We start from the raw sequence: 14,422 nt of genomic DNA, 5'->3' as shown, positions 1-14,422 counted from the left end.
AAGCAAAGTTTCATAATTCAGCACTTTTAAATACAGCCTTACAAATGTGTACAATATATACCACACTGGCAAAATCAAACTGTTTTACTAATTAGCATTAAAAGCACTGTAATTGCTCAATAGTTTAAAATATATTGCAAGCAACATTCTTTTTTAATATTACTTACTCAGCGTATTGTGGTCTGTGTGAATACCTTGTATAACAGATGTTCTGAGTATCAATTCAACATCAGAACCTATTTTTATCAGCTGTTAAGAAAACAAACAAAAAGAATAAATCTTCTGTGTGTTTTTTCAATGGTTCACACTAATGTACCGTTTTTGAAAACTACACGTTTACTGCTACAATTTCTTTTTAGGTGATACTTGCTTTTAACTTTTTTTGTGTGTGGCTGTGCTTTGCAGCTTGTGAGATCTTAGTTCCCCACCAGGGATCAAACCCACGTCCCCAAAAGTGGAAGTGTGGAGCCTAACCACCGGACTGACAGGGAATTCCCTTGCCTCTAACTTTCTGTAACCATTCCAAGCTTATAGAAAGCTTAGACATGCATATACTTTTACCTTTTATCTATCTATTCCATATTTTGATCCAGACCGGTTTGGAATATTTTTTGTTGTAATATATATTTTACATTTAAAATGTGCAGTTTTCTTGTTATTCTTTTGAGTGCGTCTGAATCTTTCTTACACTACAGAGTTGGATGTTCTGAACACTAGTAAAAGCACTGCATTAGGAGTCAGAATACTTGGACTCCAACTCTGGCTCTGTCATTGTGTATGTGGCCTTGGGTTAATATCCACTGTCTTTTAAGTTTCAGACCTCATCATCACAAAATGAAGAACAGTGTTTCTCAGAGCCATGGTTACTTGGGAGGATCTTGAGACCCTTTCAAGGGACCCATAAAGTCAAAATTATTTTCATAATATTAGAGCCATCTGTATTGTTTGAGCTGTGAGCAGTAGAGCTTTATCTTTGGAAAACCATTTCTACTTGAATGAACCACTGACAGACAAACTCTCATTATTCAGATTTGGGTAACTGGCAGATGTTTTCTTGAAGATGAGTGATATGAGTACCTCACTTCAAGAAAACAACTGACAGCCATTTGCTGACAATGACAAAATTTAAGCTTTTAAGCAAAATTCACAATTCTGGAGAACTTTTATCTGTCATTTTAAGTCTGACAGATTCCCAATACTTCAAGATTTTTCTGATGAGATGGATATTAACAGATGCAATTTAAAAATATTACATACTGAACTATGTCAATATTTGGAAGGTCTGCATTACTTGGTAAACTTATGTTTTTCAAATCATTAGTGCATGACGTTACAAAACCATGCATGGGTAAAAGACCCACTCAATGGGAAAAACATTAAAATCTATTGGTCTACTAAATGAAGACATGAGGGCATATGAAAGAATATCCTAGAAAGAAGCAACAGCATTAATGGCCTCAGACAAGAAAGTTTTTGGCAAATTAAAGCGCCCTCAAAGAAGGTACTAAGCTGGACAGGTAAGAAGTGTGTGGTGAGTTGAGGTGGGAAGTTAACAGGAGTCAGATGATGCAGTATTAAAGGTCATGGCAGGCAGAGACTTTAGATTTTACTTTGAATGGGATGAGGAGCCATGGAAGTTGTGAACAGAGTAGCTATGGGATATGCCTTTTTAAAAGGCTCACTGTCCTTTAAGTATCAAGACTAGGCTGTAGGGAGTTAGAGCAGAAGCAACAACAGCTGCTAGGAGGCTATTGTAAAAATCCAGTGAGAAATAATGGTGGCTTGAACTAGGAAATAATAATGGGAAGATGAGAAATGGTCAAGTTCTGGATATATTTTGAAGGTTAAATCAACAGGATTTGCTGTCAGATTGGATGCAAATGTGAGAGAGGGAAAGTAGTCACAAAAGAGAACACCAAGGTTTTTGGTCTGAACATAAAAAGGAGGGAGCTGCCATTAATTGACACAGAGAATGCTGGGCAAAGCCCCACCTCCTGACAGACCTGAGAAGGGGCTTAGTAGGGTAGAGAAAGAAAAACAGTGAGCCTTCTCACTCACTGGCGGTGCATAAACTGAGCTGAGGTTTAGGTTTAAGGCTGGAAACAAAGCTAGATCAGAAATAAGGGATTAGAGGAGAAGAGTGGGGATAAACAGGATGTGGTTCCATATGAGACCTCGAACTCCCCGCCCCCGCCCCTCAAGGAGATAAACACATACGCCCATCCATTGGTCTAACAGATAACAGAGCTCCACACTGCAACTAACCTTTAGAAATTTACCACTTGTTTAGGTATGGTATCAAAGAATATTCACAATTACTTGAAAAGGGTAATATATACACTACCATCTTCCAACTATGTATCTATATAAGGCTGAATTTTCTTCATATAACTCAGTCTAAAAAACATATGGCATCAGGTTGAATAAGGAAGCAGATATAAGAATTTAGCTAAGTCCTAATGAGCCAGACATTACAGAGATTTGCAAAAACATAAACTAATGCCATTCTTCTCACTATACTTTTCTGAAAATAGTTATTTTTCATGAAGACTATATATGTTAGCATGTAATAAACATATCAATTTGAATTATTTAATTAATATATATTTTAAAAATTCCTCAGTTTTAAATTCTATTATGATAAATATTGATAGGTATAACATACATACAACACCTTTTGGAGTCTTCCGTTTTTTAGAAGGTAAAGTGGTCTTGAGACCAAAAAGTCTGAGAACTGCTGGTCAAGAGGTCACCTAGGATTCCTTTCAGTGCCAAGACTTCATCACAATATATGATAATGTAATTAATTACCTACAAATTACTAAATATTTAATATATTTAATACCTACAAGTTAGTAAATAATATATGAAAGTACAAAATATATACATATATGTACACATATGTGTGTGTGTGTATATATATATATACACATATAACAAGTATCTAATTTCAAGAGGGCTTAATGTTAGTGCTCTATATGTGAAATTAATCTGGAGATCATAATCCACTTTTCCAGTTTAGTTGGTATAAACAGACTGCAACCAAATATTTTTAAAATCATGACTTCAAAATTTAGAAACACAGGCATATCTTAAGAGATATTGTGGGTTCAGTTCTAGACCACCACAATAAAACAAATATCACAATAAAGTGAGTCACATGAATTTTCAGTTTCTAACTGTCTATAAAAGTTATATTTACAATATGCACTAGTCTATTAAGTGTGCAACAGCATTATGTGTAAAAGAAAATAATGGGGACTTCCCTGGTGGTTCAGGGGTTAAGGATCCACCTTCCAGTGCAGGGATGTGGGTTCAATCCCTAGGGAACCAGGATCACACATGCCCTGGGGCAGCTAAGCCTGTGCTCTGCAACGAAAGATCCCACAAGTAAAACCTGATGCAGCTAAATAAATAAAACAATATTCATACCTTACTTAAAAAACACTTTATTATTAAAAAATGCTAACCAGCATCTGACAATGCAGGGTTGCCCCAAACCTTCAATTTGTATAACACACAGACTCTGTGAAGTGCAAATAAAGCAAAGCACAATAAAATGAGGTATACATGTACCATATTGTTAATAATCAGTTTTCCAAATAGCAAAATAGTACAAACCTTGGCATACACCTTTAAACTTCTTTTCAAGATGTGACTTCATTATAACGTCGTTTTAACTGCTCATGGATAAAAATTACATAGTCCCCATTTGTTCTATCATAAGATTAGGTTAAATCTCTCCTGTTTTATGTTAAAGGGAAAGAAATCCTTAGGCTATCTCATTTTGTCTCATCAGTGTATTATAGATATTTACTACTTCAAAAATAGCATTTTCTCTACTAAGTATAAAAGTATTTGCATAAAATTTTTTGTTTCAATATGTGGAAATTCTATTAAACATGGAAGAATTTCTCTACATTGTACCTTCCTCGTTACTAAACCAATTCTTGGAATCTTAATTAACATAGCAAATAATTTTTCATTTTCTTCCTAAGGGTCCTTTTCCCTACACTTATACAAAGTTAGGTCCAGGAACTCTTAGGAAGCAGTGTTCCTTCCTAAGACAGAGACAATGTATGTATGCATATGACTTTATACAGGAAAAGAATCAGTGTGCACTTTTTCAATGAACAAGCACTGGGAATACTAGGGAGCTCACAGAGTAGTATTAGTAGACTATCTTCCACTAGGGAAGTGACTAAAATGTAAATACAGAAGGTAGCACAAGAACAATTCATAAACTCTGGCTATTCAACTTCCATGACCAAGATCTGAATTAAAAAAAATTCTGTCCAGCTGAGCTAAGTGAGTAGAAGTTTTCTCTGTGTAACTTAAGAGTTATCACACTCACTCTCCTTAGTTTGTCATTTGCCTTACACAAAGAGAGCATCTCTGTGAGTTTCTAGTTTGGTTCAGCTGTTCTTGCTCTGATCATGATTATACCCATGTTATTTTCACTAGGCAACTTGCTATCTTATAGATGTAGGCACATGACCCTTGAGGAGGTGAGACATACCAAACAAGTGAAGGTCATTTATAGTTGTGATGGCTTTAATTATCAACTAATGGTTTTTATTTCATAAAGTCTCTCCATTTTTATCATTTCCTCTAGTTGCTAAAATTTGAGTTTTATCATAAATGAAACATTTAATACTATACCTCTTCTATTTTCTTAGCAGAAGTTTCAGTTTTATTACATTTGAATTCTTCATTTATCTTTATTCGGGCTGCTAGAAAAAGGAAAAAATATGCACATAGTTATCTGCTTTTCTAATTTATAACTCCTGTCCCAATAATGTACATATTGTTTATTCTATTACAGTACTATATGCTATATATATATATCTATTATTTCTCAAGCAGAAAAAAACAATTTTGCCCTGTGTAAAACAAAGTAAACAATAAGAAATTTATTTTAAAAGTCTTTTGGAGAGCTTTTTACAGGCTGGCAAATTTGTAATTATACCTAATATATATTTTCAGCATTTTAATATTTTTGTTTCCTGCTTTTTATTTCTAATTTCATTTGACCCTCTATCTGTGAGATCCTAATAAATTCAAATTAATACTTTGCTTTTGTAAATATAAGGATCTGAATTAAAATGCTTTTGGTTTTAAGATGGCAAAACTCAATACATACAAGCATGTTTAACTATCCCTCCTCCAAAACACATAAAATGAAGATACGGCAGCAAAGATGATATGTAAATAATTTTGAGTGCCTTGGCTGACAGAGTGATGGACAAATGAAGCTTTTGTTCATATAATCCAATGCTTTGGCATCAGGATAGCAGAATAATTTAATACAACTGATAAACTGCCTTATGGTGCTGCTGTGAGCATTTAATAGTAAATATGCATTGTTACTTATTCTTATGATTATTTCACTTGAAAACATTTAAAGGCACAAAAACATGCTGTGGTGATGGAGATGAGCCATAGAACCTTCCTTCTGTGCTCAATACACGTCATCATGTAATGTGGCTAAGAGTTCAGGCTTTGGAGCCAGAATGCTGAGGCTAAATCCCAGCTCCACCTATCCTTTCACATTATTGTCAGTTTTCTCATCAGCAAAACCAGAAATTATAATAGTAACTACCTAACAGGTCTGTGATGAGAATTAAATAAGGAATTTGTGTAACATACATATAATATGAAGCATATACTTTAATATTCAAGCATATACTTTAATATTCCCTCATAGGGACAGTGGGGACACTTTACCTAGATGCCTTCTTTTTTTCCCCTTTTTTTTTAAATGGAGATTGAATTTTTAAAAACAAATTTTATTGGAGTACAGCTGATTTACAATGTAGTGTAATTTCTGCTGTATAGCAAAGTGAATCAGTTATACCTATACATATATCTACCCTATTTTAGATTCTTTTCCCATACAGGTCATTACAGAGTGTTGAGTAAAGTTCTTTGTGTTATATTACTTATCCCATACCTTACTATGTATCTATTTTATATACAGTAGTATGCATATGTCAGTAACAATCTCCTAACTTATATATATACTCTCCCTCCTAAGCTTTCCTCTTAAAGAGCTTTAGAACCTGAGTATGACCAACACAGGACTTAAACTTTAGAGCTCTGAGTTCCAGAAAAGACAGAAACCACTTTAAACAGTGAAAGACTGAATCTGGAGTCATTTGTGATAGTCTCCCTTTCATAGTTTCACAGTTGCTGCCACTTCTAGAACGACACTGGCATTAACAAAATGGTAGCATCTGGTCCTAGAGAAAGTGAAAATTTGATTACATAACAGAGAAATGAGTTGCATGGCTTGAACGTAAGGCAAGCAATGGAGCACAATGAAATTCGGATCCTTTTTTTCCTTATTCTTTATGAAAACTTGATCTTTTACAATTTTTCTAAGTAAATACTTCTCAAAGAAGTGTAATAGAAACTCATTAAAACAAACAAATAAACATACATTAAGAGAGAGATAGTGAAGGTCATTGCCCAAGGCAGGTCTTTTTTTTTTTTTAATTTTTATTTATTTATTTATTTATTTATTTATTTATTTTTCCCAAGGCAGGTCTTAACCATACAGGGTCCCTTGGACTACTAGTAGTCAACTGAAAAATGGACTTGCTTCAAAGTGGCAAAGTATAAACTTACCTTCTAATGCTCTAGCATCATTTTTAAAAACCTGTTGTCTGGTCCTGTGCAATGTTTTAAAAAGCTGTAAAACCTGGAAAGAAAATCAGAATTCAGACCTCAAAAGAAAAAATTTTCACATTTTACATAATTACAGGGATTAAACAGCATTTATTTCTTAGACTATTTTTCAAAGTAGCTGGTGAAAGCAAGAATTGGTCAAAATAACTCCCTTGATTATTTACCTTTACATTAAAAAAAATTAACCTTATGTATTTACAAAAATAATACAAAATTCTTAGAAATAAAATAATATGAGAATGGTTAAAAAGTTAATGATCCCCCTGCCAAAATTAGTTTGCTAAGGTAACCAGCTTTGCTAGTCTGGTATGTATTTGTTCTCATTTTTCTTAACATAGACCTTCATCAGATCTTAAAGTCACATACACATGCATACAAACTCATGAATATACTACATCTTAAAAGAGCCCAGAAGGAAGATGCTTTAGATAATTTAGGAAAGTTTAATTGTGACTTCTCAAAAAAGAAGTAGAATGCTGAGACTTCTGAATATTTAAGACTGTGCTTAACAACAACAAAAAAAGCATATTCAATATTGTCCCCCCCAACACTGTTCTTTCTTCTATCCTCTCAATTTTAGTTATGGAAAAGAGTGAATTTCTGAAGCCAGAAATCTCTAGGTCATTCTTTAAATCTACCTTACTCCTCACGGAGAAACTGTAGGGATTTCTCTCTAATCTTTTGTATATTCTCCATCACCCAAAACAATTTAAATTCAGATCTCTGCCTATCTCGTGCTTAGACTACTGACAAAGATTTGCCTCTCTGCCACCATTCCCTCCTCTCCCCCAGTCCATTCACCAGATAACAACACTGAAATTTCACTGAGGGTATCCTATGTGCTAGGCACTATTCAAGTGTTTTACATATAGGAGAAAACCTATAGCCTCATAGGCAGACACCAAAGCAGAAACAGGAAGCAGGAAACATAAAAAAATAAAACAAAGATTAACCAAAGAACTTTCTCAGAAATGTAAGTTATTGCAAACATGGAATAACAACAGAAAGAAGTTACAATAAAAGGAATGTTCAGAAAATGCCCCAGAGCTCTTGGATAGCAAATGAGTGACGACAGCAAGGATTAAGTTCAGAAAAACTGCCCAGCAAGCAGAACAGGAAGTTGAGGAAAGGATAATAAAATTAAGATTCCACCAAGTGCTCAACCCTAACCTGTGCTGCGGCGCATCATGATGTGAGTTCAGCACACTGCTAACAAAAAACCTTACAGCTCACGTATAAAAAACAGAAAATTAGAAAGCCACCTGATTTCTAAACAGCATCACTGTGAGAAGACAACGATATAAAATCTTCAAGTTACATATCTAAACTATCACCTAACTGCAATGACAAATCGGTATTTTCAGAAATGCAAAGTCTCTTATTTGCTATATGCCGTTTCTTGAAAAGCTACAGAAGACTGTGCTGCACCCAAACAAGGGGCGATCTCTCTCTCACATACGCACGCGCGTGTACACACACACACACACACACACACACACACACACACAAACACACACAATGGGAACGAGGGAGACAGGTGATCCAACACAAGAGAGACAGAGAGGATGGTAAAGGACAAATAAAGGTCAGCATTTGTGCAGCCAGCAAAGAAAGCAACTATTCTGGACTAGAGCAAAAGATCCAGAAAAGACGATGCTAGGAAAAAAAATGAAACTAGTAAATATCAGTTTTGCTTATAGTTTGGGAATAGATAAGTAGGAAAACTGATAATAAAAACAAAGCAGTTATTAACGTCAAGAAACACTAAGACTTAGGAAAAAAAGGCAACATAATCATATATTTATATTAGCAGGCTCAGCTCCGGACAAATTTTGTATAATCATAATAATATCAAAGATGAAAATGGATTCACCAAAATTTGTATATTGAGAGAAATAGGGTATTAGGGAGAACTTAGTCCTTAAACTCACTGCAGACGGTGATGGCAGCTATGAAACTAAAAGATGCTTGCTCCTTGGAAGAGAAGCTATAGCAAATCTAGACAAGGCATTAAAAAGCAGAGACATCACTTTGACAACAAAGGTCCACATAGTCAAAGTTATGGTTTTTCCAGCAGGCATGTATGGATGTGAGAGTGGGACCATAAAGAAGGCTGAGCACCAAAGTATTGATGCTTTCGAATTGTAATGCTGGAGAAGACTGCTGTTGAGTCCACGGACTACAAGGAGATCAAATCAGTCAATTCTAAAGGAAATCAACACTGAATATTCATTGGAAGGACTGATGCTGAAGTTGAAGCTCCAATACTTTGGCCACCTGATGAGAATAGCTAACTCGTTGGAAAAGATCCCGATGCTGGGAAAGATTGAAGGCAAAAGAAGAAGGGGGCAGCAGAGGATGAGATAAGTGGATGGGATCACTTGGAAGAGAAGTGATGGACATGAGTCTGAGCAAACTCTAGGAGATAGTGAAGGACAGGGAAGCCTGGCGTGCTGTAGTCCATGGGGTCACAAAGAGTCAGATAGAGCTGATCAATTGAACAACAAAATCCTCAACTTTTGCAGACAAAGGTCAGTAAATATCTCCAGAGAGGAAAAAAGAAAAATCAATAGTAGTTTAAACATGTTATTTATAAACATGGAGGTAAATATAAGAAGAAATAACTAAAGTGATTAAAAAGTGCTTATATCTGGGGAGCAGGAATTGGGAGTATATAGAAGGAAGTAGATACCTACCGGTTTCTGCATAACATTTGACTTCTTAAATTTTATACACTTATCTCCTTTATAAAAACTAAAAATATATATAATTTAAAAAGAGAAAGAGAAAGGACACTTATCAACAAAAAGAAAAGACAACCCATGGAGTGAAAGAAAATATTTATATCATATATCTGATAACGGCCTACTATCCATAGAGTGTAAAAAGAACTTTTAAAATAAAATAAAAAAAAAACTAATTTAAAAACAGGCAAGGATTTGAATAGACATTTCTCAAAAGAAGACAGACAAACAGCTATTAAGGCCATGAAAAGATGCTCCACATAATTTGCCATTTGGAAAATACAAATCTAAATCTCAGTAAGATACTATTTCATTCCAGTAGAATGTCTACAATCAAAAAGACAGCCAGTGACATGTATTGGCAAAGATGTGGAAAAACTGAAACTATTACACATTGCTGAGAGGAATAGAAAAGCTTGCAGCTGCTTTAGAAAACAGTTTAGCAGTTGCTCAGAGAGTTAAACAGAATTATCAGTATGACCCAGCAATTCCACATCTAGGTATACAACCAAGATGAAAACATATGTTCATACAAAAACTTGTACATGAATATTCATAGCATGAAAGAACCCAAATGTTCACCAACTCGTGAATGGATAAATAAAATGTGGTGTATCTATCTTGTTATGGCTTGAATTGTGTCCCCACAAAAGACATGTTGAAGTTCTAATCCTCAGTACATGTAAATGTGACCTTATTTTGTATTTTCAAGATAAAAACTGTGGTAACTTGTTAGAGTAGCCATAGGAAACGAACGCATATTTTACTACTGGAAGTAGGATGCTGCTTTAACAAATATCTAAAAACGTAGCAGTGACTTTGTAACTGAGCAATATGTAGAGACAGGAAAAATTTTGAGGCAGTTGATAGTGAAGGCCGAGACTGTCTTGAAAACGACTGTAGGCAAACACAGGGTTGTTAAAGATGGTGGAACGTCATAGAAAACCAGGGAGTTTAATACTACAAGAGTAGTTGAAGAGGCTGCAAGGGATTAAGAAGGAAGTGAAAAGTAAGTATGCCTAATTATTTTACATGCTATTTAGGGGAAAAAGAAAGTAATTCACTTAGTACAACCACCAGTATCCCTACTTTAAGAACTAGTATTAAGCAAATGTCATCATTACTGCCTCGTAGCTAATATCACCTTGGAGTTAGTAAACTTCTATTAAAATAAAGAAACCTAGGTCAGACTGTCTTCTTGTTTTGATGTACTTATATTGATTGGACACATTTAGGTAGTGTATATGGAAAGTCAATTCTTTACAGTAAGATCAGTTTAAGTCTGACGTTACCACTTATTGTAAGCTTAGGCAAATTAGCCTTTTTTGCTTCAATTTTCTTGAATAGTAGGCTAGTTTTAAGGGCGGATGACATAATTTCTATACTAGGTTTCAGTCTAGCTGGTTATCATTTCTGTCTTCTAAGTCTGGGTTATATGCCCCTCTTGAGCACATCCACAGCACTTGGCACTTACTACACTTTCTTGAAGTGTCCCCTACTTCCTGAGAGGCTTCTCAGTAACTTTGTATCTTCCACACTTAGCACAAGTGTCTTCTACACATGATAGTTCTCATCAAAAGCACGTTTGGAATTGATTTTATTTAATTTCATTGTATTCAAGTTTTCCAAGCAAGTTCCCACTTGAAGGATGGTCCATATGCTACTTCCTCTTTACAGAATACTCCTTCCTCTCTTCTCCTAGGTAATTTCTTAAAAAAAAAAACTTTATTTTAAATTGGAGAATAATTGCTTTACAATATTGTGTTGGTTTGTGCCATACATCAACATCAATCAGCCATAGGTATACATATGTTCCCTCCCTCTTGAACCTCTCTCCCAGTCTTACTTAATTTCTAATAACACTTCAGGTCTCAGTTGACATAGGCGATTTTTTTTTTCTTTTGCATCCCTCCAGACAGGATTATATGCTCACAAAAATACACTGCATTTTCAATTTAAAATACAGTGAATAAATACTAGTAATTAAGTAATTGTTTAAACTCTCTCTACCTGCCAGACTTCTGTATGAAGTTACTGTTGCATCCACCATGCCTAGAAAGTACAGGCCAAATGCTGGCTATTAAGTGCTGCTGCTGCTGCTGCGTCGTTTCAGTCGCTTCCGACTCTGTGCGACCCCATAGGCGGCAGCCCACCAGGCACCCCCGTCCCTGGGATTCTCCAGGCAAGAACACTGGAGTGGGTTGCCATTGCCTTCTCCAACGCATGAAAGTGAAAAGTGAAAGTGAAGTAGCTCAGTCGTGTCCGACTCTTAGCGACCCCACAGACTGCAGCCTACCAGGCTCCTCCGTCCATGGGATTTTCCAGGCAAGGGTACTGGAGTGGGTTGCCATTGCCTTCTCCCTATTAAATGCTACCAAAAGCTATTATGGACACGCAGTAAGTTTTTTGAAAGAATAACCCTTTACAATTCTGTTTCTATCAGTCCTGTGACATATATTAAAATGTTCTCGGAACAGAGTTCAGTAGTACAAGAGGAACTCTTGGTGGCTCCCTGTTATTGACCAACCATTATAAGCACTGTTTGTTTTTTGCTCACTATACTGTAGCAGATCAATTTCCCTTTTCCTTTTCCATGTCTATGTCTCAACCGGCCATACTGAAAATACTTAAGGTTGGTTAGGGATGGCTGGTCCCAGAGAATTGTACACTGGCCAGGAATGCGCATCAGTTTGATAAGAAATATGTGACCTCGATCCTCAAGGGGGCATCAGCTCCCAGAGCTCGTTCTGAGCACTCAGGAATCTCAGGTTTCTGCTCTGTCTCGCTAAGTGCTACTTTTGTCAAGTGGTTTTGCCGGGATTCGGTTTCCCTGGTTACTAGACGTCTGTGCACCTTTAGGTTATTTGACGCGATCTTTTACCTCATCGGATGGTTTCCGCGGAGGACTCTGGGGTCTTGTACAATTCCCAAGGATGCGAAATGGGTCCCTCACAGAAACGTTCGGTGTGGAATGGAATGGGGGCAGTACCCAATTCACCGGCGTGCATCACGGATAAACCGTCTGTATTTGGTAAATGAAGCAGGACCACCTGTACCGCCCTCCCTCCTCCGCACCTGCACAAACCATAGACTGCCCTCCAGGGTTGGTTACAGGCTTCTCAGGTGTAAAGGCCACCTCCTTCGCGGAGGGTCCTGAACCTCAGTTACAGAGACTCCAGACCATGTTCGCAAGGTTACCCTCCCCGCTGGCATCGCATTCAACCCCTCCCCGGACCCAGTCACCTTGGCCGCCTGACCCATGGCTCTCGCCTCCGCTTGCGGCTACTTCTCCGGCGGTCGAGTCGCCCCGCCTCCTGGCAACCAATCACTACTCAACATCCGCCCGTCTCCGCCCCGTAGCATTGTTTCTAATGCACCGCAACCAATCACCACGAAGCATCTCCTTTGTAGCCCCGCCCCCGCGGAGGAACAGGCTAGGGGAGTTGGTTCAGACGGTGGCCTCTGGGAAAACCGCGAGGAGCCGCCGAGCTCATTTACCGCAGAGACAAGAACGGAAATAACCTGGACGCCATGTTAGTTAGGGGCAGAGGCACTTCCGGCCGTTTCTGAAGCAGCCTCTGGTGGTAGAGTGTGGGTTGATAAATAGCTTCGGCACCTTTATGGCCTTACGTCTTGTTTGGGGGTTGGGGTTACCTATTAAGGAACCGTTATTTTAACGTTTCTGAGTTGCAACTTTTGTCTTTGCAAAAGTGCACAAATAAGAGCCAAGCCCTAGCAACTATCGCAGGTGTTGAATGGAACGCCGGCTTTCAAAAGCACTGTTCACACTTTATCCCACTTCATTCCTCTAGAGGGTGAGGCTGAGTTACTTCCTTAGACCACACGTTGCCAACTCAACAAACCCTACTCCTTGGCTGGTCAAAGGTTGGAAATAGTTTATTAGCAGCATCATGATCATAAATTATCATAAAGCATTTAGCTACATTTAACTTATGACTTTGCAAGCATCAAGAAAAAAAACTCAACCTTGCTCCCATTGCATAGTCATTGTCTTCCCTACTCCCCACAGTTAAACTTTTAGGTAAAATTAACTTTTTCAGCTTAACCTTTAGGTAAAATTGGCTTTTTATTAGAAATGAAGATTTGGACCAATGGATCTCTAAGGCCCCTATCCTTCTCTATGATTTGTCATTTTACAGAATATTGCAAGTTATCATGAGAATAGCAAGATAACATTACTTTTTAAAAATTAAAATGCACTGGAGTTGCAAAAGAGTGTTTAACCATAAGCAATTAAGCCAAATACACTGGATACCGTCATTTATTCAGGAAACATTAGATGATCTTCTGATACCGTATAGTAGTGCCTTTTGATTGCTAATGAATGATTCAAAGATGCTTATTTTCAGTATAAAATCACAGCCCAATTTCCTGAAATTCATAATTTATTGTTATAATTTCTGGCTAACTAGGGTCCTGTATTCAGTTAATCAAAACCACTCACCTGCCAAAATTTGAAAGTACAGTTTTCATAGTGCCCAAATCAATTCAGTTCAACCTTCTCTTCCCTTCAGTAAATCTGTATGGTTCCTTGAACTGTTCCATAAAGGAAGTGACTATTCTGCTTGTTCTGGGAATCCATCCTGGTTTGTTGGCATCTCAAAGTATAGGACCCAGAACTGAATAAAAAATTCCAACATGTTCATTAGATGAAGTCATGGAACTATGTGGTAGGCAGGATAATGGCCTCCAAAACATGTCCCTCTTTAAATCCTAGGAACTTCTGAATATATAACTACCATGCATGACAAAATGAACTTTGCAGATGTGATTAAGTATTTTAACAACTTATTGACCATAGATATATTATGACGCCTTTTGTTACCCGAACATTACTGACTGGAGTGTTTCAATATTCACTTACATAATAAATTGCTGGACACAGGTGTTAAGTTAGTTTCTGCAAAAAGTCCCAGTCAATAATGTGCTAAGATGGGAAGTTTATCCTGGGTTGTTTGATGGGCACA

The 14,422-nt window shown here is 36.9% G+C and overlaps 1 protein-coding gene across 1 annotated transcript in view; it reads right to left on the bottom strand.

The window, feature by feature from the left end:
• Nucleotides 1–14,422, bottom strand: part of LYRM7 (LYR motif containing 7) — a 48,604-nt gene that overhangs the window by 17,014 nt on the left and 17,168 nt on the right. The window contains exons 2-4 of the mRNA XM_043465971.1: nt 6,631–6,703; nt 4,663–4,733; nt 168–249 (exon numbers count right to left, since the gene is read on the bottom strand). Of these exons, the coding sequence (XP_043321906.1) occupies nt 168–249; nt 4,663–4,733; nt 6,631–6,703 (226 nt within the window). The remainder of the gene's footprint in view (nt 1–167; nt 250–4,662; nt 4,734–6,630; nt 6,704–14,422) is intronic.

Source organism: Cervus canadensis, chromosome 4 (genome assembly GCF_019320065.1).
Source record: "Cervus canadensis isolate Bull #8, Minnesota chromosome 4, ASM1932006v1, whole genome shotgun sequence".
NCBI classification, from domain to species: Eukaryota; Metazoa; Chordata; class Mammalia; order Artiodactyla; family Cervidae; genus Cervus; species Cervus canadensis.
The sequence above is the reverse complement of the archived record's forward strand: the minus strand, read 5'-3'. Positions and strand labels throughout refer to the sequence as shown.